At 52.7% G+C, this 25,139-nt stretch overlaps 1 protein-coding gene across 50 annotated transcripts in view; it reads right to left on the minus strand.

The window, feature by feature from the left end:
- TANGO2 (transport and golgi organization 2 homolog) overlaps positions 1–25,139 on the minus strand; it is a 46,476-nt gene that overhangs the window by 7,622 nt on the left and 13,715 nt on the right. For 22 of the 50 annotated variants that reach the window (XR_012418986.1, XR_012418989.1, XR_012418987.1 and 19 more), the window contains 5 exons: positions 22,812–22,906; positions 15,917–16,005; positions 6,351–6,470; positions 5,385–5,499; positions 2,926–2,996 (listed from right to left, as the gene is read on the minus strand). Coding sequence is in view for 35 of the 50 variants with exons in the window: in XM_074004394.1 (XP_073860495.1) it covers positions 2,926–2,996; positions 5,385–5,499; positions 6,351–6,470; positions 15,917–16,005; positions 22,812–22,867 (451 nt within the window). In the remaining 15 variants the exon portion in view is untranslated. Of the gene's footprint in view, positions 1–2,925; positions 2,997–5,384; positions 5,577–6,350; positions 6,471–15,916; positions 16,006–22,811; positions 22,907–25,139 lie in introns of all 50 variants that reach the window. The other 28 variants (XR_012418998.1, XR_012419000.1, XR_012418995.1 and 25 more) reach the window with 3 other exon arrangements.

A 25,139-nucleotide genomic window follows, 5' to 3' on the forward strand; every position in this document is an offset into this window, starting at 1 on the left:
TTAATGCTAAAACCCCGCCCCAAAGTGAACATGGGATGTATGTTACATATATGTTTATCTATTGCATATGTTCTCGGGTCCCCTCATAAATATGTATGGCTTTTCCCCAAACCTATTGAATATGTATGACTCTATTGTGTGATATGGACCTCAGGAGACATAAAACTCAAACTGCCCTTCTCCTCTTTAAAGAGAGCACCTCAGTCCATGCTAGAGACTCTCTCTTCCAAGTCTGTAAACTGATACGGCGAATAAAACTCTCCTTTCTACTATTTAGCCATGCTGGTGAGGTTTTTTTGGTTTTTTTGTTTTTTGGTTTTTTTTGAGACGGAGTCTCACTGTGTCTCCCAGGCTGGAGTGCAGTGGCGCGATCTCGGCTCACTTGCAAGCTCTGCCTCCTGGGTTCACGTCATTCTCCTGCCTCAGCCTCCCGAGTAGCTGGGGTTACAGGCGCCTGCCACCATGCCCAGCTAATTTTTTGTATTTTCAGTAGAGACGGGGTTTCACCGTGTTAGCCAGGATGGTCTTGATCTCCTGACCTCATGATCCGCCTGCCTCAGCCTCCCAAAGTGCTGGGATTACAGGTGTGAGCCACCCCGCCCGGCCGCTGGTGGGTTTTTAGACAACACTAAGTGAAAAAAGTCCCCTAAACTACGTATTATAGGATTCCCTTTATACAAAGTGTCCAGAATAGGCAAATCCACAGACAGAATGCAGATTAAAGGTTGCAGGGGCTGAAGAAGCGGGAACTGAGGAGTGGCTGCTGATGGGTATGGCTTTCTTTGGGGATCAAGAAAAGGTCCTGGAATTAGGTAGTGATGACGGTTACTCAACTCTGTGAATGAACCGAAACCTACTGAATGATACACTTTAAATGCGTGAACTGTGCTGCTAGTCAGTCATATCTCAATAAAGCTGTTATCAAAAAAATAAAGGCAACGTGGACCAGGTGGGGCAGGCTCAGGGATAAGGCAGAATGTAGACAGAAATAAGTTCCCCAAAATAACAACTGAGCAGAAAATAAGCATCTCTGGCCACGGAGGTCTCAGCCTTTGAGAACCGTGGGTGTCACATGGATGGTTACAGCGACTGCCCCAGAGGCCTCTGGGCCAATGTTCAGAATGAGGGGGTGGTAGGGGGTCTCTGCTTTTGCACCTTTTAGTTTCCAGTTCTCTCCTGGGCAGTCACAGGCTCAGCGTGGCCCAACTCCACTGCCACAGACCCATCTTGCTACACATTCCAACCCCACGGACCCTGAACTGACAGGGAGGTCCTGGGGCAGGTGGAACAGCAAGAGCTGGCTGAGACAGTCAGAACAATCCTTTGCAAGCTCAGGACCTTCTGGGGCCACATCCCTGCCTCACTGGTAGTGTCTATGTCTGTGCCACTGCCCAGCTCTTGGGAGCTCAGGTGGACCGCCCACAGTTGTATTCAAAGTGGGGAGGGGAAGACCAGGGTCACAGAGGGTGGCCGGAAGGACGAGCCCCAGGTGGAGGAGAGGGCACCAGCTGGTATGCGTGGGGCCAATGGGTGGGAGACACCGGAAGCCACCTTCCAGGCAGATGCCTCCTCTGGAGATCCCAACTAGCCCAGGGGTTCGGGCCTGGGCACTACCCTAGCAAATGGGGTGCTGGGCCCATCTGTGGATGGAAGCTAGCTGGAAGCTAGCTCCAGTGTGGGCCAGGCAAGGACCATAGGACTCATGATGAGCCCGTCAGCACCACCAGCCCCCCAAGATGCAGGAGGGGTGGGGCCACTCAGCTGTCCTGGGGACTGCTTACCATCTACCTTGGGCCCCTCCAGAAATGCTTGGGGCTTCAGTTCCACCATGTATACCCAGTGGGAAGGTGTGCACCTGTGACCTGCAATCTCACTTGGTGATTTATGCCAAATGCCAAAGGAAGTCTGTGTGACGTGGGCACGGAGCTTCAGAGGAGCCAGGGGTGTGAGGGAGCCCCCTCACAGAGGGGTGTGGGTGGCACCAAGGGCACTGACACACTCCCCAGGTGCTGAAACACCCTGTGTGAGCCAGCAGCTTGAATAGAGGGACCAAAGCGGGCGTCTGAGGCACAGTTCCATGATGCCACCAGCAAGGAGTCTCTGAGAGCAGCGAGCATGGAAGTGAGGGAGCCAGCTGGCCCCGGAACCCGGGCTCCGGTCCCTACAGTTTTGTGCACCCAGGGCAAATGCCATTTCCCAGGAGTGTTGCTTTGTCCTGGCACCAGACCTGGGACAAGATGCAGACCTCCCTCCCAGAACATGGCTGCAGAGGGGGCAACGTGACACATTCTGTCCAGGTTGGGGCACTGGCAGAGGAAGCTTCCAGGAAATCGCAGCACCCAAGGAGGGGGGAAAGGAAGGACATGCAGCAGGAGGCACAGGCTGGGCAGTGGTGCAGAGGCAGGGCAGGAAGAACCCAGCTGTGGAGTGTGACCTGGTGCAGGGGGGCTTGAGGCCCTGAGGATGGGGACCGGGGATCCGACTGGGGACTGGGTACAGGAGGTGTGCGTCTGTGTGGGGCTGGAGTGGAGTGTGTACATGTGCGTCAGGGAGCAGACCAGGCAAGAACCCGGGTGGTGACGGCCCCAGAGGGTCTGAGAAGGGACAGGCACAGGGCACACTGGGACGGCACAGGAAGCGAGGCTGGGGGTGGCCGGCTGGGCTACAGGGCTGCGGTGGGAAGCCCAGAACAGGGGCATATCTCGCTCAGCAGGAAAGGCCCGTGGTGGGGGGGCGAGCAGGGAGCCAGGGCTCTCTGAAGTGTGCAGGTGCAGGGCAAGGTCCGTACAGACCATAAGGCACTTAAACGGCCACAAAGTCATCCCAGGAGAGTAATATGACAAGGGCCTGGTCTCTAAAAAGCACAGGGGTAACCTCTGCATAGGAACAGCCCCCCACCCCATGAGGCTGCCAGGGCAGGCTCACCTGGCGTCAAAACGATGGGATCAGGCTCCCCTCGGTTCCCATAGTAGCAAATGACGTCTCCCTTTGCTGTGCTGCAGACCAAGGGGAGAGAATGTCAGACTACAGCCATAGGGTGTCCTCCCCCGACACTGCCTGGGGATCTCACAGCCCTGTTTCTGGAGGCTAGCGATGTGCATAGTAGCCCACTGTGGCCAGGTCAGGGGCTTGCAGGACCCAGCCCCTTGGGCACCTGGCAGGCAGGGTCATGGAGGCCCCAGCTCTTGTCCAGCATCATGGGTATGTTCCCAGCTCACCTCGGGGTCCACCAGCCTGGGAAGCACAGCATCTAAAAGGCCTTCCTGCCTTGCCGAATGCCCCATGGCATGGGCACACAAAAGGCTGCCCATGGGGACAACTGCAGGGCTGAGCCGCATCCCCACATCACCAACCTCTCCATCAGGCCCCCCACCACAGCTCATCTCTGAGTGTTTCTGGACAGGTGGCCCCAGGGTGATCGAGGCTTCCAAAAAAAGTGCCAAAGACCACATTTTCCTACTCTCATGTGTTAAGTGTACAATTAAAATAGTTAAGGGACAGTTGAGCTAGGCATAGTGGCTCATGCCTACAGTCCCAGCTACTCTGGAGGCTGAGGAGGGAGGACTGCTTGAGGCCAGAAGTTTGAAACCAGACTGGGCAACATAGCAAGACCCCATCTCTACAAAATAAATAAATTAATTTTAAAAAAGAAAATAGTTAAAAATGCTCCCCAGCTGAAAATATTCCAATCCTCAATACCACAGCAAGTCTTCTAGAACGTGAAGTGCCTTTTTTGCAAAGTGAAGAGGATCTCTTTGTGGCCTGTGAAATGCCCTCCCAGGTCAGATGCTGGGCATGGAGCACTGGCCCTTCGAGATGAACAGATGCAGAGAAAGAGCCAGGTGTGGTGTCTTCCTCCCCAAGTGCTGCCCACCAGGTGGGACCCACCTTCCCCACCCCTAGTAGGCTTCAAGGGCCCCCCATCCACGTTCACATTCCATTCCCATTCTTCCTCACCATGGTCTTTGGCAACTTTCCTAAGATACTTGGTTCATAATTTCAGAGACTGTTTGTAGGCAAAAAGCTCCTCTGGGCTTTCTATGTAAGGACCTACAGAACTGGACACCCATGCTGGGGCCACTGCCAGCACTACCACAGGCCAGGCGGAGGGCAGGCCTCACCCAGGGATAGCTGTGGCCGTGACAAGCCTCTTTCCTTTCCAGGCCTTGGCTTCCTCATCTGTACCTACCAGCAGGGCTGCTCGCTGACCTCTGATGTCCCCCACTCTCCAGCCTCGGCCCTGGCATCAGCTTTTGCCTGACCTGTGGTACGCTCTCCTTGCCACTGCCTGTATCCTCAGGCTAGGTCCTGGAGGCTGACGCTCACTCTGTAGCCTTTGGAGCCGGGAGAGTTGCACAGGCTCTGAGGAGCCCAAGACCCCACCCCCCAACCACAGGAGCCCATGCATCTGCTCAGGGCATGGCACCCCTGGCACCCCACCTCCACACAGCTGCTGAGTGCCGAGTTCTGCTGGCATCATAGCCACGGATCCATTCTCCTGAGGCTAAGTCAGACCCACATGGAACTACTGACCGGGGAAAGTGGTTCCTGAGCATGGAGGCATGCAGGGAGCACACGGGCTCTGCCACCTGGAGTCACAAAGGCATGGGCAGGAAGAAGGGCTCCGGGCAGCAAGTGCCCCACGCCAGCCCTCGGCTCTCCACCTAGGGGACACCGCAACTCTCTGAGCCTCCATAGCAAGTGCACAGGCCCGTGCGGGGCAGGGCTGGGCATGCCACACACAAGGGATGCTCAACGAACAGCAGGCCTGGGACTCGGGAGCCAGGACAGCGGCCTGTGGACCTGCCCTTGTGGAAGGAGGCAGCTTCAGGGCCCGCCACAGTGTGCCGACCACTTCCCATTTGCCTGTCCTGGCGGAAGGCCCAGACTACCAGCATTCGCCAAGTTCTGGGGCGTTGGAGGGGGAGGAGGGCAGGAGGGAGGAATGCTCACTTCACGGAAGGGCAAAACACACAAAACCTCTGCAGTTCCTGTGGGCTTGTCTCCAACAGGAGCTTCCCTGGGAGCACAGCATCCCAGCCACTCCAGGCCAGGGCTGCCGAGGGCTGCTCTGCACAGCCTGCCCATGGGAGGGAGAACACCCAGCCAGGGCCACTCTGTGTGACTGTTCTTCACAGCCTCAGCTTTCTCCAGGGAGCCAGCAGCCCTCATGCCATCACAGGAAGCCTTGGGCTTCACTCCCAAATACCCGAGTTGGTACATCTGTGACAGGCTCATTCCTCAGAATGTTTGCCAAGTCATGAGGAGCAACGTCCCTGGAGAGGCTAGCACGGCCTCCAGAGGAACCCGGCTTCCTGATGAGCCTGAGGCCTGCCCCCGAGGCAGTGCTGGGCAGAGCCGCCATCCCCCTCTGGCAGACCCACCTCAGGTCGGCTGCTATGAGGTTGAAGCCATTGTACAGATGGCCCTCCATAGAGACCTTCTTCAGGTAGGACAAGCTGTCCACGTCAGTGGTCAGAAAGTGAGTGACAAGTTCACCTGTAGGCAGGGGACAGATGCCGTGTCCACAGCTGCAGGGATGTGCTCTTCCCCCAGGAACACTGATGTGGGGCCCCCTGGGGAGGATGCAGGAAGATGAGGGGACCCATTGGAGCCCTGGCCTGTCATGACTGTCACAAGAGTCAGCCACATCTCATTAGCCTGGCTGCCACTCAGGTCAGCAATGAAAACTACTCATTTTATTAAAAAAAATTTTTCCCCACTATGTCTTCCTATGGAAATCCAGCATGAAGTAATAACACCTTTCAGTGGGGACAATGTGTGTCCACAGAGCTGTCATCTCGGGGAAGGCATCTACTCTACACACATTCCAGGCAGGGGACTGTGACACAGCAGTCAGGAGTGACATGCAATGAGGACAAGTGGAGAGTGCTCCCTAAGAGGAGTAAACAGTGCTGCGTGGGTCAGGTGGGAGTGGGCTCCCAGCTGTGACACCAGAGGGCCAGGGCATGGGAAATGGGGATGCCCCTCCTCACTCTTCCTGTCTCTGCCACATACCCCTGCAGCACACCTCAGTGGTGGTGGTGATATGCCCGCAGAAACCCCCATCTGCTCCGGGGCCCAGCTTGCCCTCTTCTTGTCCCCACCCTTACCTGGGCTCTGCCCTGCCACGTTATGGCACCGCCCACTCTGGAACCTGGCCTTGCCCCACGGTACCTCAGCCCTGCCCCATCCCACACCTGAGCACAAGCACCTTGGCACTTCCTACCTTGGCCCGCCATGCTCCATCATACATTGGCCAGTCCTGAAGTCCCTTGGCCCCACCTTGTCTCACCTAGGCCCGCCCCACCCCACCCTGTCTCACCTTGGTCGCACCCCACTCGCCTTACCTCGCCCTCGGGCCTGCCAGTCCAGCTGCGGCTGCAGGTAGTTGGTGAGCGCTGCCAGCTTGCCACGTGTGCTGATGCCCAGCCATGTGCCTCCTTCCTTGCCTTCCTCCATGTCCAGCCCTGTGGCAGATGACAGTGTTACCACCACTGATGCCACCCATTCCAGTCCCCCCACCCGGTCCCCAGCCCTGGGAGACGCATACTCTGCCCAGCTCCTGCCTCAAGCTCCTCGAGGACATTCAACATGCAGCTTGGCCCAGCAGCCCCAGCTATGGAATAGTGGCTGGAACTCTTCAAGGCCAGGCGGCCCCTGGGGCTCATGGGTCATGCAAGCGAGATCCCTGCCCTGCAGGACGACTATGACACCAACCACACCTATCCCAACAGACGCCCTGCGGAACATATCCTCTCACTTGGGCCAGGAGGCTGGCCCTCACTCTGCAATCTTTGGAGCCGGGAGAGTTGCACAGGCTCTGAGGAGCCCAAGCTCCAAGGCTGAGGGGCAGCACTAGGCTCCAATTGCATGGGGTGCAGGGACGCTGGCTATCCTCACCCAGCAGGATGCACCAGGCCCAAAGGGCAGGCCCTTCAGTCGGAGCCCAGCACACAACCAGGACCTTTACCCCTGCCAAATCTTCTGCAGGGCGCGGGCCACTGCTAGTGCCACAAGGTTGGAGAGGCCCGGAAAGCCACAGGAGACCAGGGGGTCATTTTACCCAAAGATTGGGGCAAAAAAGCCTGTCATTAAGATGTTATTTTTATTATTTTATTTTGTTTTTTATTTTTTTGAGACAGGGTCTCACTCTGTCACCCAAGCTGGAGTTCAGTGGCGATCACACAGCTCACTGCAACCTCCACCTCCCAGGCTCAAGCGATCCTCCCACCTCAGCCCAAGTAGCTGGGACCACAGGCGTGCACCATCACACCCGGCTAATTTTTGCACTTTTTTGTACAGACAAGGTTTCGCTGTGTTGCCTAGGCTTGTCTCGAACTCCCGGGCTCAAGCTATCCTCCTGTCTCAGCCTCCCAAAGTGCTGGGATTACAGGAGTGAGCCACTGCACTGGCTAGGATGTTATTTTATTTATTATTATTATTATTATTATTATTAGAGACAGAGCTTCGCTCTTGTTGCTCAGGCTGGAGTGCAATGGTGCGATCTTGGCTCACTGCAACCTCCACCTCCCGGGTTCAAGCAATTCTCCTGCCTCAGCCTCCTGAGTAGCTGGAATTACAGGCACATGCCATCACGCCCAGCTAATTTTGTATTTTTAGTAGAAACGGAGTTTCTCCATGTTGGCCAGGCTGGTCTCGAATTCCCAACCTCAGGTGATCCAGCCACCTTGGCCTCCCAAAGTGCTGGGATTACAGGCGTGAGCCACCGTGCCTGGCCCTAAGATGTTATTTTTATAACAATAATCAATTATAACAGAAAAAAAGATATAAAGATCAAAAATAAAGAAATAAAACTGTATTTGTGGCCCCGTGCGGTGACTTACACCTGTAATCCCAGCACTCTGGGAGGCTGTGGGTGGATCACCTGAAGTTGGGAGTTCGAGATCAGCCTGACCAACATGGAGAAACTCCATTTCTATTAAAAATACAAAATTAGCCAGGCGTGGTGGTACATGCCTGTAATCCCAGCTACTTGGGAGGCTGAGGCAGCCTATAATCCCAGCTACTCGGGAGGCTGAGGGAGGGGAATCGCTTGAACCCGGGAGATGGAGGTTGCGGTGAGCCGAGATCACGCCATTGCACTCCACCCTGGGCAACAAGAGCAAAACTCTATCTCAAAAACAAACAAACAAAACAAAACTCTATTTGCAACCAGCAGGATCATATATAAAGAAAATCCAAAAGGAATACCAAGACCAATGTATTAGAACTAATAAATGCTAGCAAGAACTGGAAAGCGAAAATTTAAATATACCATTTATAACAGCATTTTAAAACCCTTGGTGTGATTAAAAAAAAAAAAAAAAAAAAAAACACGAAAATATTTAATGAAAAAAGGGTGACAAAGACTGAAAACTCCAGGGCACTGTTGAAGGTCTCAAGTTGAGCTGACCTGATTTAAGGAGAGATGTGCATATTCACTGACTGAAAGATTCAATAGTGGGTTTTTTGTTTGTTTGTTTGTTTTTTGTTGTTGTTTTTTGAGACGGAGTCTTGCTCTGTCATCCAGGCTGGAGTGCAGTGGCGAGATCTCGGCTCCCTGCAAGCTCCACCTCCCAGGTTCAGGCCATTCTCCTGCCTCAGCCTCCCGAGAAGCTGGGACTACAGGTGCCCACCACCACACCTGGCTAATTTGTTTGCATTTTTTTAGTAGAGACAGGATTTCACCGTGTTAGCCAGGATGGTCTCGATCTCCTGACCTCGTGATTTGCCCACCTCGGCCTCCCAAAGTGCTGGGATTACAGGCGTGAGTCACCGCGCCCAACTTCAATAGTGTTTCTTGTTGTTATTTGTTTCATTGGGTACTTCTTAGACAATTCAGTATTGTTAAGGTGACACTTCTCCCCAAATGACCCATAGATTCAACACCTGCCCAGTCAAAATCCTAGGGGGCTTTTTGTTTTATAGCAATTAACAGACTGACTAAAATATCTATGTATATGCAAAGGAACTAGGATGGCCAAAATAGTCCCGAAAAAGAAGGTAGACTCACACTTTGTGATTTCTATTTTTTTTTTTGAGATGGAGTTTCACTCTTGCGGCCCAGGCTGGAGTGCAATGGCATGATCTCGGCTCACTGCAACCTCCGCCTCCCAGGTTCAAGTGATTCTCCTGCCTCAGCCTCCCGAGTAGCTGGGATTACAGGCATGGACCACCACACCTGGCTAATTTTGTATTTTTAGTAGACACGGGGTTTCTCCATGTTGGTCAGACTGGTCTTGAACTCCCAACCTCAGGTGATCCACCCGCCTCGGCCTCCCAAAGTGCTGAGATTACAGGTGTGAGCCACTGTGCCCACCCTGATTTAAAGACTTACTAAAAAGTAACAGCACTCAAAGACTGTGTGGTGTTGACATCAAGACAGATACATAGATCAAAGGGACACAACAGAGTCAGGAATAGACCCACACGTATATGTTCAACTGATGTACAACCAAGTTGCCATAGTAATGAACTAGGCAAAAGAAAATCCATTTAATAAATGATGCTGGAACAACTAGAGAGATTTGGGGGTGGGAGGCAGTAAATCTCAACCCCTACCTCACACTATGTACAAAACCTTGAGATAAATCATAGACCAAACATAAAAACCAAAATTAGGCTTCTAGAAGCAAATGGAAGAAAATATTGTTATATATTTTCCTCTGGGTAGGCAGAGACTTTTTGGATAAGACACAAAAAGAACAACTCATAAAAGAGAAGATAAACTGTACTTTGTTAAAATAAAATATTCTGGCTGGGCACGGTGGCTCACACCTGCAGTCCCAGCACTTTGGGAGGCTGAGGCAGGTGGACCACGAGGTCAAGAGATAGAGCCCATCCTGGCCAACACGGTGATATCCCATCTCTACTAAAAATACAAAAATTAGGCCGGGCGCGGTGGCTCAAGCCTGTAATCCCAGCACTTTGGGAGGCCGAGACGGGCGGATCACAAGGTCAAAAGATCGAGACCATCCTGGCTAACACGGCGAAACCCCGTCTCTACTAAAAACACAAAAAATTAGCCGGGCGAGGTGGCGGCGCCTGTGGTCCCAGCTACTCGGGAGGCTGAGGCAGGAGAATGGCGTGAACCTGGGAGGCGGAGCTTGCAGTGAGCTGAGATCTGGCCACTGCACTCCAGCCTGGGCGACAGAGCGAGACTCCGTCTCAAAAAAAAAAAAAAAAAAAAAAAAAAAAAAAAAATACAAAAATTAGCTGGGTGTGGTGGTGCACACCTGTGGTCCCAGCTACTCTGGAGGCTGAGGCAGGAGAATCGCTTGAACCTGGGAGGCGGAGGTTGCAGTGAGCTGAGATTGCACCACTGCACTCCAGCCTGGCAAGAGAATGAGACAGAGACTCTACCTTAAAAAAAAAAAAAAAAAAAAAAAAAAAAAAAAAAACAACTCTGCTCACCAAAAGTTATCATTAAGGAAATGAGTAGGCAAAAAGGACTCATATCTAGAATGGATAAACAACTCTTACAAATCAATAATTAAAACAAGAACAAAACTTCCAAATTTGCCCAAGTAACAAGGACCAGATTTACCTTCCTGCATAAAACAACCAAAAAATATAAATAAAATACATGAAACAATGGTGTATTTATTAGTCTATTCTCACGCTGCTCCAAGGACATACCCAAGACTGGGTAATTTATAAAGGAAAGAGATGTGACTCATAGTTCAGCATGGCTGGGGAGGACTCAGGAAACTTACAATCGTGGTGGAAGGGGAAACAAACATGTCCTTCTTCACATGGTAGCAGGAAGAAGTTCCAAGCAAAGCAGGAAAAGCCCCTTGTAAAACCATCAGATCTTGGCTGGGAGCAGTGGCTCATGCCTGTAATCCCAGCACTTTGGAAGGCCGAGGCAGGAAGATGACCTGAGGTCAGGAGTTCGAGACCAGCCTGGCCAACATGGTGAAACCCTATCTCTACTAAAAACACAAAAGTGAGCCAGGCGAGGTGGCAAGCGGCTGTAATTCCAGCTACTCAGGAGGCTGAGTCAGGAGAATTGCTTGAACCTGGGAGGTGGAGGTTGCGGTGAGCCAAGATCGCAACATTGCACTCCAGCCTGGGTAACAAGAGCAAAACTCTGTCTCAAAAAAAAAACAAAACCAAAACCAAAACAAAACAAAACAAAAAACCCCATCAGATTGCGTGGAACTCACTCACTATCATGAGAACAACGGCATGGGGGTAACTGCCCCATGATTCAATTACCTCCCGCTGGGTCTCTCCCAGGACATGTGGGGATTTTGGGAACTACAATTCAAGATGAGATTTGGGTGGGGACACAGCCAAACCATATCAAATGGGTTTTACCAAAAAGGATATGAGAGACAGGAAACAAAGTGAGCCCATGATTAGAGAGGCTCCAGGACCCAGCCCAGGGAATGGCGGGACCAGGCTGAATTCAGCAGACTCCCTGAGCTGAGAAGAGGGGCTTAGTGTTTGGGGAAACTGAGACACCCAGAGTTAATGGCTGCCATAGTTTGGATGTTTGTCCCCCAGATCTCATGTTAAAATCTGAACCCCGGGCTGGGTGAGGTGGCTCATACCTCTAATCTCAGCACTTTGGGAGGCTGAGGCGGGTGGATTGCCTGAGGCCAGGAATTCCAGACCAGCCAGGCCAACATGGTGAAACCCTGTCTCTACTAAAAACAAAAAATTAGCTGGGCGTGGTGGCAGGCGCCTGTAATCCCAGCTACTCGGGAGGCTGAGGCAGGAGAATCGCTTGAATCTAGGAGGAGGTTACGGTGAGCCGAGATAGCACCATAGAACTCCAGCCTGGGCAACAATAGTGAAACTCTGTCTCAAAAAAAAAAAAAAAACAAACCCAAAAAACTGATCCCCAATGTTGGAGGTGGGGCCTAATGGGAGACAGATCTACCTAATGGCAGATCCTTCATGAATGGTGCTGTCCTCACAGTGATGAGTCCTAGCTCTATTAGTTCCTCTGAGAACTGATTGTTTAAAACAGCGTGGCACCTCCCCGCTCTCTGGCTTCCTCTCTCCGTGTGATCTGCACATACCACCTCCCCTTCCCCTTCCATCATCATTGGAAGCTTCCTGTGGCCTGCATCAGAAGCAGATGCTGACACCATGCTTCAGGTCCCCTGCAGAACTCTAAGCCAAATAAACCTCTTTTCTTTATAAATTACCCAGTCTTGTGGATCACTTGAGGTCAGGAGTTCGAGACCAGCCCAGCCAACCTGGTGAAACCCCATCCCAACTCAAGATACAAAAATTGCATTGGGGGAGGGATAGCGTTAGGAGAAATACCCAATGTAAATGACAAGTTGATGGGTACAGCAAACCAACATGGCACATGTATACCTATGTATCAAACCTGCACGCTGTACACATGTACCCTAGAACTTAAAGTATAATAATAAAAAAAACACAAAAATACAAAAATTAGCTGGGAGTGGTGGCAGGTGCCTATAATCTCAGCTACTCGGGAGGCTGAGGCAGGAGAATCACTTGAATCTGGGAGGTAAAGGTTGCAGTGAGCCAAGATCACACCATTGCACTCCAGCCCAAGCAACTGAGCAAGACTCCATTTCAAAAAAAAAAAAAAAATTACCCAGTCTTGGCTGGGCACCGTGGCTTATACCTGTAATTCCAGCACTTTGGGAGGCCAAAAAAGGAAGATCACTTCGGGCCAGGAGTTTGAGACTAGCCTGTGCAACACAGCAAGGCTTTGTTGCTACAAATTATTTTTAAAAATGAGCTGGGCGGCCGGGCGCGGTGGCTCAAGCCTGTAATCCCAGCACTTTGGGAGGCCGAGACGGGTGGATCACGAGGTCAGGAGATCGAGACCATCCTGGCTAATACGGTGAAACCCCGTCTCTACTAAAAAATACAAAAAACTAGCCGGGCAAGGTGGCGGGCGCCTGTAGTCCCAGCTACTCGGGAGGCTGAGGCAGGAGAATGGCGGGAACCCGGGAGGCGGAGCTTGCAGTGAGCTGAGATCCAGCCACTGCACTCCAGCCGGGGTGACAGAGCGAGACTCCGTCTCAAAAAAAAAAAAAAAAAAAAAAATGAGCTGGGCATGGTGGTGTGCACTTGTAGTCCCAGCTACTCGGGAGGCGGAGGTCGGAGGATCACTTGAGGCCAGGAGTTAGAGGCTGCACTGAGACAGGATCGTGCCACTGCACTCCAGCCTGGGCCACAGAGTGAGACTCTATCTCCAAAAAAAAAAAAAAAAATTACCCAGACTCAGCTTTTTCCTTTAGAGCAACACAAACGAACTAAGACAGTGGCACAAAAGTACAGAGAGGAAGGAGCTGCACAGAGAATGTCTGGTCAGCATCTCAGGGAAGAGACTATATGACACTGGGGCAAGAACCACCAGTGCTCACACAGGCCGGGGAGTAGGGCTGGCTCCCAGACACCAGGCTGGAAAACCGCAAGATGCAGGAGCACCGAGAAAAGTACACAGAGGGCATCACAGAGGTGTGGGACAAAGGCAAGTGAACTAACAGATGTATGTAACTGGAGGGAAGGAGAGAGTGAGGGAGAAGACAGAAAAACTACTTGAAGAAGTAATGGCCGCCGGGCGCAGTGGCTCATGCCTCTAATCCCAGCACTTTGGGAGACCGAGGCAGGCGGATCACCTGAAGTTGGAAGTTTGAGTCCAACCTGACCAACATGGAGAAACCCCATCTCTACTAAAAGTACAAAATTAGCCTGGTGTGGTGGCGCACGCCTGTAATGCCAGCTACTCGGGAGGCTGAAGCAGGAGAATAGCTTGAACCCGGGAGGCAGAGGTTGTGGTGAGCTGAGATGGCACCATTGCATTCCAGCCTGGGCAACAAGAGCGAAACTCCATCTCAAAAAAAAAAAAAAAAGAAGTAATGGCCAAATTTTTATGAATTTAATGATTTTGATTTGCATTTCTTTTTTTCTTTTTCTTTTCTTTTTTTTTTTTTTGAGACAGGGTCTTATTCTCTTGCCTAGGCTGGACTGTGGTGGCTCAATCTCGGTTCACTGCACCTTCTACCTCCCAGGCTCAGGTGATCCTCCCACCTCAGCCTCCCGAGTAACTGGGACAACAGACATGTGCCACCACATCTGGCTAATTTTTTGTTGTTGCTGTAGAGACAGGGACTCACTATGTTGCCCAGGCTGGTCTCAAGCTCCTGGCCTCAAGGGATCCTTCTGCCTTGGACTCCTAAAGTGCTGAGATTACAGGTGTGAGCCACTGCACCAGGGTGATTTCATTTCCAACAAGTTCTCAAGTAAAGCTGGTGCTACAGGCCCAAGGACCACACCTGGAGAACCACCGTCCTAAACTTTTGCACACAATCTGGTGACGCCAGAGAGTGAGAGGATGTGGGCCTTAGTGATATGGTCACCCTGACACTTGGCAGGAGCCCGTGTACATCAGTGCACCAGCTGCTACCATCAAAACACCACATGGGTGAACAATTCCATAAGACTGGAGCTCCTGGGGTTGGCACTAGTTCAGAGGCAGCTGACAGACCTGGGTGCCAGGGTGGGATGGAGCCCAGGAGGGCACAATAGTCAAGGAGCCAGAGGAGGGAAACCCTCTGAGCCACCATGTCTTCATCTACAAAAACCTTCCACTTTCCAAGGACATCAGTCCCGTGCCTTTACCCACCCATCCTGACCAGCCCTGCACCCACTGCATCATCCTATACCAGCAGGCCTAGGACCGCCCTGCCTCAGTCTCCATGCACCCGTCCTCCTCCCACACGGTGCCAGGACCACTCAGCCTCAGCAGCATTCTCATACTACTGCCAGGCCACAGGCCTACATAGGAGTCCTCACAAAACCCCACAGCTGAGCTTTTATTTGATTGATTGATTGATTGAATGAGACAGGGTCTTGCTCTGTCACCCATACTGGAGTACAGTGGCACAATCTCAGCTCACTGAAACCTCTGCTTTCTGGGCTCAAGCAATTCTCTAGCCTCAGCCTCCTGAGTAGCTGGGGCCACAGGCACACGCCACCATGCCTGGCTAATTTTTGTAATTTTTTTGTAGAGACAGGGTTTTGCCATGTTGCCCAGACTGTTCTTGCACTCCTGGGCTCAAGTAATCCTCCTGCCTCCCAAAGTGTTGGGCTCACACCTGTAATCCCAACACCTGCCCTCCCAGCCTGGGAGGCAGCACAGGGTACACACAGCCTCCATGGGCCCACGAGGTCACACATCTGGCCTGAGTGGGCACTCTGGAGCATGCCACGATGACTCGGGCCCACTTGGCGCCTGGTACACAGGCAGAGTAATCTGTGGCCTCACCAGCCATCTCTGCACATCTTCCATGTAGAGTCCCACCACCCCATGGGCAGGAACTGCTTCCTGTCCAACAGGACTTCAACAAGGCTGGTATCTTTGGAGGGGAGGACCTGGTTCTCACCCCTACTTCTGCCCTATGAATACACCTCATGCAACACATGCATGGTGCAGGTGACAGGGCTTCAGCACCAGCGGCTCCCCAAAGTCAGCCCCGCCATCCCTGAAGCAAGTGTGCTCATGCACAAACACACACAAACACAGGCACGCACACGCGCGCATACACACGCATGCACACACTCACATGACTGGGTCGCTTCACAACGTGACCGAGTGTGGATCTGTACATCACACAAATCCACCCACATGCCCTCAGCAAAAAGGAGGATCCAAATAAAACCAACTGATCCTTTCGCATGATGGGGCTCCCGTGCACACGCATGGCACAGGAAGCAGCGCAGACAGTGCTGGGTGGGCAGCTCTGGCGATGCCCAGTGCTGGGGCTAGCCCCGACCACGAGCCCCATCGGTTCCACCTCTACACCCCGCCATCACACTCGGAGGCAGCACCACTCAGTTAGGGTCACTCGGCCACGCAGGGGCTAGGGAAGTAACAAGGCGCAGCCATCGCGGAGCACGCAGGAAGACTCACCACTGAGGATCTCGTTGTTGTTCCCCCAGAAGTCAGCTAACTTGGAGGGTCGGCTGTAGAATTCGTCCCTGTTGGCTGCCAAGATGAGCCTGCAAGAGGAAAGCACCACTGATGGCTTCAGATGGAAACGAGCGAGCCAAGTCTTTTTCTCTCTTCACACACCAAACTGGCCTGAGTGGCAATAAGGACCAGTCTCAGAGAGGGCAGGAAGCCAGCAGTCCCGCCGCATCTGCACAGGAGGAAGGAGCACAGTGGCTCCAGGTGAGCTCTCGGGGGCCTGCAGCCGGGACTGCACTCAGAGCCTTGCCCGTAAACAGGAGGATGCTGGGCAGGGACACACATCCACACCACTCAATGGCGGGAGACGGCTCTGCTAGGCCCTTAGGGGCTGGCACCAAGCATGCCTGGAGCCCAGGCTGGAGGGTGGGGGCCTGTCCCTCCTTCTGTCCATCTGTCCCCAGCCCTGGGAACACTCACAACAAATCCATGGGCTCCTGGAAGCGTGAGCTCAAGGATACAGATTGAACGGCACAGCATGTGGGCGTCTGAGGGCTGCTCCATTCTGTGTCTTTTGGAGTTAATTTCTGGGGTTGGTGAGGAGTGGATGGGAACTTCTCTGTCCTACTAGGTTTTTTGCATTATGAATCAGACAAATATTTCTATTTTTATTTATTTTTATTTTTTGAGATGGAGTCTCCCTCTCTCACCTAGGTTGGAGTGCAGTGACGCGATCTCGGCTCACTGCAACTCCCACCTCCCAGGTTCAAGCTATTCTACCGCCTCAGCCTCCTGAGTAGCTGGGATTACAGGCACCCACCACCACACCCAGCTAATTTTTTGTACTTTTAGTAGAGATGGGGTTTCACCATGTTGGCCAAGCTGGTCTTGAACTCTTGACCTCAAATGATCCATCCGCCTTGGCCTCCCCAAGTGCTGGGATTACAGGTGTGAGCCACCACACCCAGCCTAATCAAATAAATATTTCTTTTGCAATTAGGAGAGACATCTAAACTTTAATAGCCCTGATCTTGAGGAAAGAAAACTGAGTTTCAAGTCCCAGCTTGGACACTAGAAGAAAACAAATAAGGACATAGTGGTGACTGAGTGGAAGGGGTCAGTTCCTGCAATATTCGTTAGACCCGAGGATCTAAGAAGCAATGGCTGGGCCAGGCACAGTGGATGACACCCATAATCTCAGCAGTTTGGGAGGCCAAAGTGGGAGGATCACTTGAGCCTAGGAGTTTTGAGACCAGCTTGGGCAAGAAAGTAAGACCCCATATCTACAAAAAAAACAAAAACAAAACAAAAACAAAAATTAGTCAGGCGTGGTGGTGCATGCCTGTATTCCCAACTACTTGGGAGGCTAAGGCAGCAGGATCATTTGAGCCCAGGAGTTTGAGGCTGCAGTGAGCTGTGACTGCACCAATGTACTCCAACCTGGGGAACAGAGAAGCCCTGTCTCTAAAAAAAAAAAAAAAAAATGATGGCTGAAGACCCCCTGAACACTTGTGCCATGGAGAGGCAGCTCCAAGGAGCAGGGCTCGGCTGTCCTACCATCACACTGTGAGTATGAAACCAAGCTGCAGTGGTGAGATCCTGACAAGTGTTTAAAAATAATTTCCATATTGATCATTGCACATTAAGTTCATAAAACATTTGCTTCTGATGAACTGTGAAATAACAGACATTCATAAAATTGGGAGTGAAAGTGGTGCTCATGGCTGGGTGCGGTGGCTCATGCCTGTAATGCCAGCATTTTGGGAGGCCGATGAGGGTGGATCATGAGGTCAGGAGTTCAAGACCAGCCTGGCCAAGATAATGAAACCCTGTCTCTACTAAAAATACGAAAATCAGCCAGACGTGGTGGTGGGCACCTGTAATTCCAACTGCTTGGGAGGCTGAGGCACAGAATTGCTTGAACTTGGTAGGCAGAAGTTGCAGTGGGCTGAGATCGCGCCATTACACTCCAGCCTGGGTGACAGAGCGAGACTCCATTTCAAATAAAAAAGAAAGTGGTGCTTGCACCCACCACTCATGCCCTTGGAGGCCTGTGTGCACATGTGTGCCCCCCAACTCAGCATCTGCCCCTGAAGCTTCCTGCCTGCAGAACTGGGGAAATGCTTTTGGTTGTTGCCAGGGACTGTGCCATGCCTAGAGCCCTTGGGGTCTGCTACGGAAGCCTCAGCACCTCCAGAGTGCCTCACTCAGCCTGCTCTGATGCCCAGCTGGCCCCAGGGCTGTACCAGGTCTTGGGAATGTGCTGCCTGGGGTAGGGGGAGGTGGTCTCTGTCCCTGATATGAGCCTCAGCCTTTGTACCTCTAACTGCTATGTTTCAACCCAGACCTGGACCAAGTCTCCATGTCCCTTCTGGGCAGAAGTGCCCCCCAACCTCTGCAGCGGGGATGGCAGTAGAGCCCACCTTCCATGGGCTGGACAGTGCAGTAGAAGGCAGTACACCTGCCCCAGACCTGGATGGGCCAGTCTTGTAGAAGGTGCCCACTGGCTGTGACCTGGCCAGCGGGCAGAAGAAGGGAGAACACCGCAGTCCCTGAGTGCTATGGTGGGGACGCGCCAGAGTCTGGGATGAGAGCCATGGGTGGGGTCAAGCTCCATGTGGTTCCGCTCAGCATTCTCTCTTAAATACCTTCCTCCTCTGCTTCCACGTCCCAGAGCCCTGCAGGTGAACAGGGGTTGGGGGAGCCAGGGACATCTCATCCCAGTCCAACCCCAAACCAGGGCTGTTGGCTTCGGGTGCTGATTCTGACATAATGCTCTTGCAAAGGGAAAATAAAGGGGGGAAAAGTAAGAAGAAAAGCTGAATGAGCATGGACTTTTGTCCTAAGATGTTCAGCTGTCTGTTTTTAAACAAGCAGCAATTATATATGTTTGCCTAATAACTCAGGAACATTAATTGCCAGGTTATTTTTGTACCAGCAGTCACTGTTTAGCTGAATTGCTGGTGGTTTGCCAGGGATTTCATTGAATACATAATTCAGGCATGAGCCAGCATGCCGAGTACCCAGATCAAGCCCCAAAGAGGGGAGGAAGTAGCTCTCTCCATCATCACTGGTAGGGCTGCACATGGATAGAAGCCTATCTGCGCCCCACGTCCAGAGAGACAGGGATGCACCCACCACGGCGAGGTCCCTGAGGATGGCAAGTCACCCCGGCTTCATTTTGTTCCAATAACTGAAACCACTAATTATCCACCACCACTTGACACCCACGCTGCTAGGCAGGGTGAGTGTGGGCACCATCTCAAGGGGTATATGCATCATCTCAGGGGGCGAGTGTGTTCTGCTAGGGGGTGAGTGTGTGCACTGTCTGGGAGGCAGTTTGGTGACAGATAGATAGGAGGTACTCTGGCCTGAGATCCAGTGATCAAACCCTGAGTAGTGACCCCATGGAAGCTGCCCCATGAAGTAACAGCTTGTCCTGCAGCCACTCCAGGCTGAAGTCAGCAAGGGGCATCGCATGGGGCTATAAACAGGCAGTTGTGTTTTTTTTGTTTGTTTGTTTTTGAGATGGAGTCTCGCTCTGTCACCCAGGCTGGAGTGCAGTGGTGCTATCTCAGTTCACTGCCACCTCTGCCTCCCAGGCTCAAGTGATTCTCCTGCCTTAGCCTCCCTAATAGCTGGGATTAGAGGTGTGCGCCACCACGCCAGGCTAATTTTTGTATTGTTAGTAGAGACGGGGTTTCACCATGTTGGCCAGGCTGGTCTCGAACTCCTGACCTCAAGTGATCCACCTACCTTGGCCTTCCAAAGTGCTGGAATTACAGGCGTGAGCCACCGCGCCTGGACGTAAACAGGCAGTTTCGAAAGAGGTAGGGTGACATGATGAAGTGACTGTTATCTTGCTGCGGGGTCTTGGTTTTCTGTGATGGGTATCAAATTACCAAACACGGTGGCCTAGGCTGGGCATGGTGGCTCATGCCTGTAATCCCAGCATTTTGGGAGGCTGAGGCAGGAGGAGTTCCAGACCACCCAGGACAACATAGCGAGACCTTCCCTCTATCAAAAAAAAAAAAAAATTAGCCGGGCATGGTGTAGTCCCAGTTACTTAGGCATGCTGAAGTGGGAGGATCACTTGAGCTGGGGAGTTTGAAGCTGCAGTAAGCTGTGATCACACCACTGTACTCCAGCCTGGGCAACAGAGCAAGATCCTGTCTCTAAAACAACAACAACAATAATAAAAACATAGTGGCCTAAAGCAACCCACTTTTTACCCCAGTCCACAGGTGAGGAGTCCAGCCCAGCCTAGCTGGATACCTGTACAAAGCCTCCCAAAGTGCTGCAGAGGTGCTGTCAGGGGCTCGGTAGAAGCACCTGTGCTCCCAGCCTGCAGCGTGCCCTTCTCCTGGCTGGACACCTCACAGCCAGAGCAGCAGCAGCCACCAGAAGTGTCTCACACCCTCCCATGAAGTCAGGAAAACAGCGCACATCTGCTCAGTCACCCAGAGGTGGCACATTTCGCCTTTGGCTTAGGGCTTCGGAAAATAATCCAGAGAAATCCCAAGGCCAACTGGTATGGCAGAAACCACAGGACAGGTCCTGGCAGCAACACACAGGTTCTAAGTGAAAGCAAGAGGGGCCCATGTCAACCCTCCTCCTCTCCACCCAGGGGGCCGGGTGGCACTGACCAGCACCTGCAGACTGGCCATCAAGCTTTCTTCCCAGAGGGTGGGAGCACTCGGGGTGGGTAGAGTCTCTTCGGCAGCCTGCAGGAGGCAGCCCTGAAACGCATACAGAGCTGGCCAGCTCTCCTCAGCGTGCTAGTTTCCTGGGGCTGCCACAGACTAGGCGGCTGCAACAACAGACACTATTGTCTCGCAGCATTGGATGCTGGAGATCCAAGATCAAGGCGTCAGCAGGGCTGGCTCCTTTTGAGGGTCTTCTCGATATACAGACAACTGCTTCTATCTCTGTATACACACCAGCTTCCCCTGTGCGTATCTGAGTCACCCATCATATTGATTACGGCCTACCCACATGACCTAATTTTACCTTAATCTTTTTTTTTTTTTCAGATGGAGTCTTACTTACTCTGTTGCCCAGGCTGGAGTGCAGTGGCACAATCTCGGCTCACTATAAGCTCTGCCTCCCAGGTTCATGCCATTCTCCCACCTCGGCCTCCCGAGTAGCAGGGACTACAGGCACCCACCACCACACCCAGCTAATTTTTTTGTGCGTTTTTAGTAGAGATGCGGCTTCACCCTGTTAGCCACGATGGTCTGGATCTCCTGACCTTCTGATTCACCCACCTTGGCCTCCGAAAGTGCTGACCACTGCACCCAGCCCTTAATCGTTTTTTTTTTTTTTTTTTTTTTTTTTTAAGATGGAGTCTTGCTCTGTCGCCCAGGCTGGAGTGCAGTGGCGTGATCTCGGCTCACTGCAACCTCTGCTGTCTGGGTTCAACCCTTCTGAGTTCTCCTGCCTCAGCCTCCCGAGTAGCTAGGACTACAGGTGCGTGCCACCATGCCCAGCTAATTTTTCGTATTTTTAGTAGAGACAGGTTTCACCATGTTCGCCTGGATGGTCTCGATCTCCTGATCCCGTGATCCGCCCACCTCGGCCTCCCAAAGCGCTGGGATTACAGGCGTGAGCCACCACACCCAGTCCTTACATTCTTTTTTTTTTCTTTTTGAGACGGAGTCTTGCTCTGTCGCCTAGGCTGGGGTGCAGTGGTGCAGTCTCAGCTCACTGCAACCTCTCCCTCTTGGGTTCAAGCAATTATCCTGCCTCAGCCTCCTGAGTAGCTGGGACTACAGGCACCTGCCACCACGCCCGGCTAATTTTTTGTATTTTTAGTAGAGACGGGGTTTCACCCTGCTAGCCAGGATGGTCGCAATCTCCTGACCTTGTGATCCACCCACCACGGCCTCCCAAAGCACCAGGATTACAGGTGTGAGCCACCGCGTCTGGCCCCTACATTCTTTAGAATTCTGTTCTCTCATTAGCCAGCCCAACGCTACTCCAGTCCCTGTGGCAGATAACAGTTCTTTCTTAACATTTCTTCCACCTTCCCTGCAGCATGCTGTCTGCTGCTTGGACCCTAGCCTGGCCCTGCCACTCACCCAACTGCAAAAAGGGAAAACACCAGACACTCTTCCTTCCCGATTCCTTGGCCTGAAATGACTTCACTCAGCCTTGAAGTCAAGCAACATGGTGTCTATGCAACTTTGTAATGACTGAAATCTGAGACCCTCTTGAAATGGTTCAAATCATTTCTGGTATAGATTTTAAAATGATGAAAGCTTCCCAAGCAGTTGCATTAGAGAATGGTTACAAGTTTCATTTTGGGCATGGGTTACATCTCTGCCTCACTCTCCGTGGGGATACATGCTGGGGTGTCCTAGGGAATGGAGGTGTGGCCGTCCTGAGTCCAGGGTCGGGGTGGCTTCTGGCCTTGGTTTCCTGACTCCTCTGGCTGGTCCTCAGCGTCCCCTCTACCCCAGGTCCTTCTTCCTCAGCTCAGAACCCACACACAGACCCCTAGCCTGGCCACCACTCTGACTTCTCACCAGCAGCTGCGACCAGCCAGCCCAAGCTGGCTCTCACTCACTGACACCGTTGCCCCGGTTCTGCCGCCCGACCCTCCTCAAAGCCCATAGAACTGCAGCCCGCCTGGACCCATGTCACTTCTCTGTCCTACCTATGGCTGCCTTCTGTGGCTGAGTCTTCACGCCTTTGTACATCGACTGGAGTCCCCGCCCCAAGAGGCATTCTGACAGCATCCCACACGGAGTGACCCTGTCCTGGAGGGCAGTGCCAGGCCTGTGCAGCCCCGGCCTGGCCCACACGCCTTCCTGCACACAGCAGCTCGGGTGGCATGAGAACTGGCTGGGCACCCAGGACCCTGCAGGGTGCCGCAGATGCAGAGCGAGGGGGTTACCTGTATGCATTTTTGGAAACAGGGCGAGGATCAAACTTAAAGAAGATGATGCACATGGTGGCGCAGGGCGGCTCTGCTCACACAGGTCCAGAGGTCTGCGGGAAAAGAAAAACACCCAGTTGAGTAGATGCCAGATACTCAGAGCTGCCCTCCAAACCTGCAACAGGCCAGAACAGAACCACCTCTGTGGTGCCTGTACCGCTTGCTGGGTGTGGGGGAACTGGACACCACATTCCTGGCCAGCGCCACACAAACACCTCCCAAACCCATACACTCATCAGCACTGGCCAGACTGTCTCTCCACCACCTGCAACACCAGCCCTGAACAGAAGCATCTCATCAGCACCACGGTACTCTGAAGGCTTGGACACACCGAGCTGGGGGACTGGGGGGCCCAAAGGGGGCAGCAGCAGTGAGGGCAGGAGCCACACTGTGAAAAACAAACTTACCCATCCAAACTTAAAGAATGAACTCAGAGACCCAGAGAACAGAAAAAGTGAGACTTTTAACGACAGTCTTGCAAAATCAGGTGTCAGATAGGCAGGCACACCTAGCACAGTTTCAACAAGCAATTTATCCCCTAGTGCGCAGGTCCCTCCCCTAGATCCTATAGGCCGAGTACTATGGGGTCACAATTTTTCCTGGACGTCGCCTATTAATTGTTGGCTCGGGGCTTCAGGTGTTTTTTGGGGGTTGTCTTGCTGTATTTTGCTGCAGGCCACAATGCATTGCAGTCCTAGTCAGCTCAGGGACTTTTTACGTATTTAACTTACGACCTAAGTAGCAGGCAGGCTGATAAGAACGGACAAAATGAGCTATTTTGCAGGCCAGTAAACTTTCATCTTAGACTAAACTTCTTTGGTTTGGGTGAAGGCAACTAAGTGGGGGGAAAGAGGAGGCTGGCAAGCACACATCAGCTATCCAAGCAGGGGCCTAGTATGTCTTGTTTCTTCTGTAGTTTGCTGACCTAAGCCAATTCAAGGCACTTTGTCTTGGAAACGGACCACTGTATACATTTTTCCTTCAAGACCGTCCTCCACATGCACATCTCCTCCCCTACAACAGCACCAACCCCACCCCACACGCTACCAAAGGAGGCAGCCCTGCCTCTGCCCCCATCCTGCCAGGCAGGACAGCATGGCCCACTCACCTGGGATGCAGGGCCTACAGGCCCCACTCAGCACACACACTCACCATCCCACAGGACCCGAGGGCCCCACACACCCACAGCAGCTGGCATGGACACGTGCCGTGGACACGCTGGGTGACTGCACACTTAGCACACACCTCTTCCCCACCCAAGGACCTCTGGGGCCCAGAGCAGGCAGTTTTCCACAGTGCAAATGAGTGGAGAACGGAGATTAGATCCCGAGGCCAGCCAAGGGTGACACCCAAGTTTCCTGAAATGTGCACGTGTGCAATGATTTAGTGACATGGCTCGAGGGCAGAGCCAGTGCTCATAGCTGGGACATGGGACAGCCAAGAAGCTGTTCAAATACTGAAGAGAGCCAAAAAGATTCCTCCAAGAAAAGTCTAATGAGTGGGGAGGGTGGTGAAGAGGGTTCAGTGTATGTGCCTCCACAGGCACGGGCGTCAGGGATAGCCACTGGACACCGTCTGCTTCAGTGAGGAGCTGGTGGCTGTGCAGTTGAGGTGTTGGGACAGCAATGAGCACCACCTGCAGATGCACTGGGTGGTGGGGGATGGGCAGCCATTTGAGATGGTCTGCTCTCTGCATAGGATGGGAAACTAAAGGGTGTGTCGTTACAAGGGGTCCCTGTGAGAAGCAGACTGGGGGGCTGGAAGTGGGTTGGGTCCCCTCGCTGGGTGCCCTGGAAGCGCCCATAGGGGGCCATCATCCGAGGGTGGGCAGGCTACTAGGGTCAATCCTTTTGGTGAAAACAACTCGAGATGCTCAATAAAATATGAAAACATCTTAAAAATTGCCAGGAGTTGATGAGCTCATGCAGCATTTGGCCAACACTTGGGAGAGTGTGGTCCACAGAGGACAGCAGAATACAGTGGCCAATCCTGCCTCAGAGCGTTTGCCCACTGAACACACTGGGGCTCATGCTCTGGTGGCCCCCGGGGGTGAAGGAGACAGAAGACAAGGTCCAGACACCTCCGCAGGATGGAGGACCTAACAGAAGACTCTCCCCTAAGTTAGGCTGGGACTCCAAAGAGCAATGCTCAGGGAGAGATGAACTATAGCCGCAGTCACCCCCAGGGCTCATGGGGACATTGCACAAAAGTGGGGGGACGTTCCTGAGAAGCAGTGGCACAGCCGGTTGTCCAGGTCCACACTGGGGGTACAAGGACCCGCAAGCC

This window comes from Macaca fascicularis, chromosome 10 (assembly GCF_037993035.2).
Source record: "Macaca fascicularis isolate 582-1 chromosome 10, T2T-MFA8v1.1".
NCBI lineage: Eukaryota > Metazoa > Chordata > Mammalia > Primates > Cercopithecidae > Macaca > Macaca fascicularis.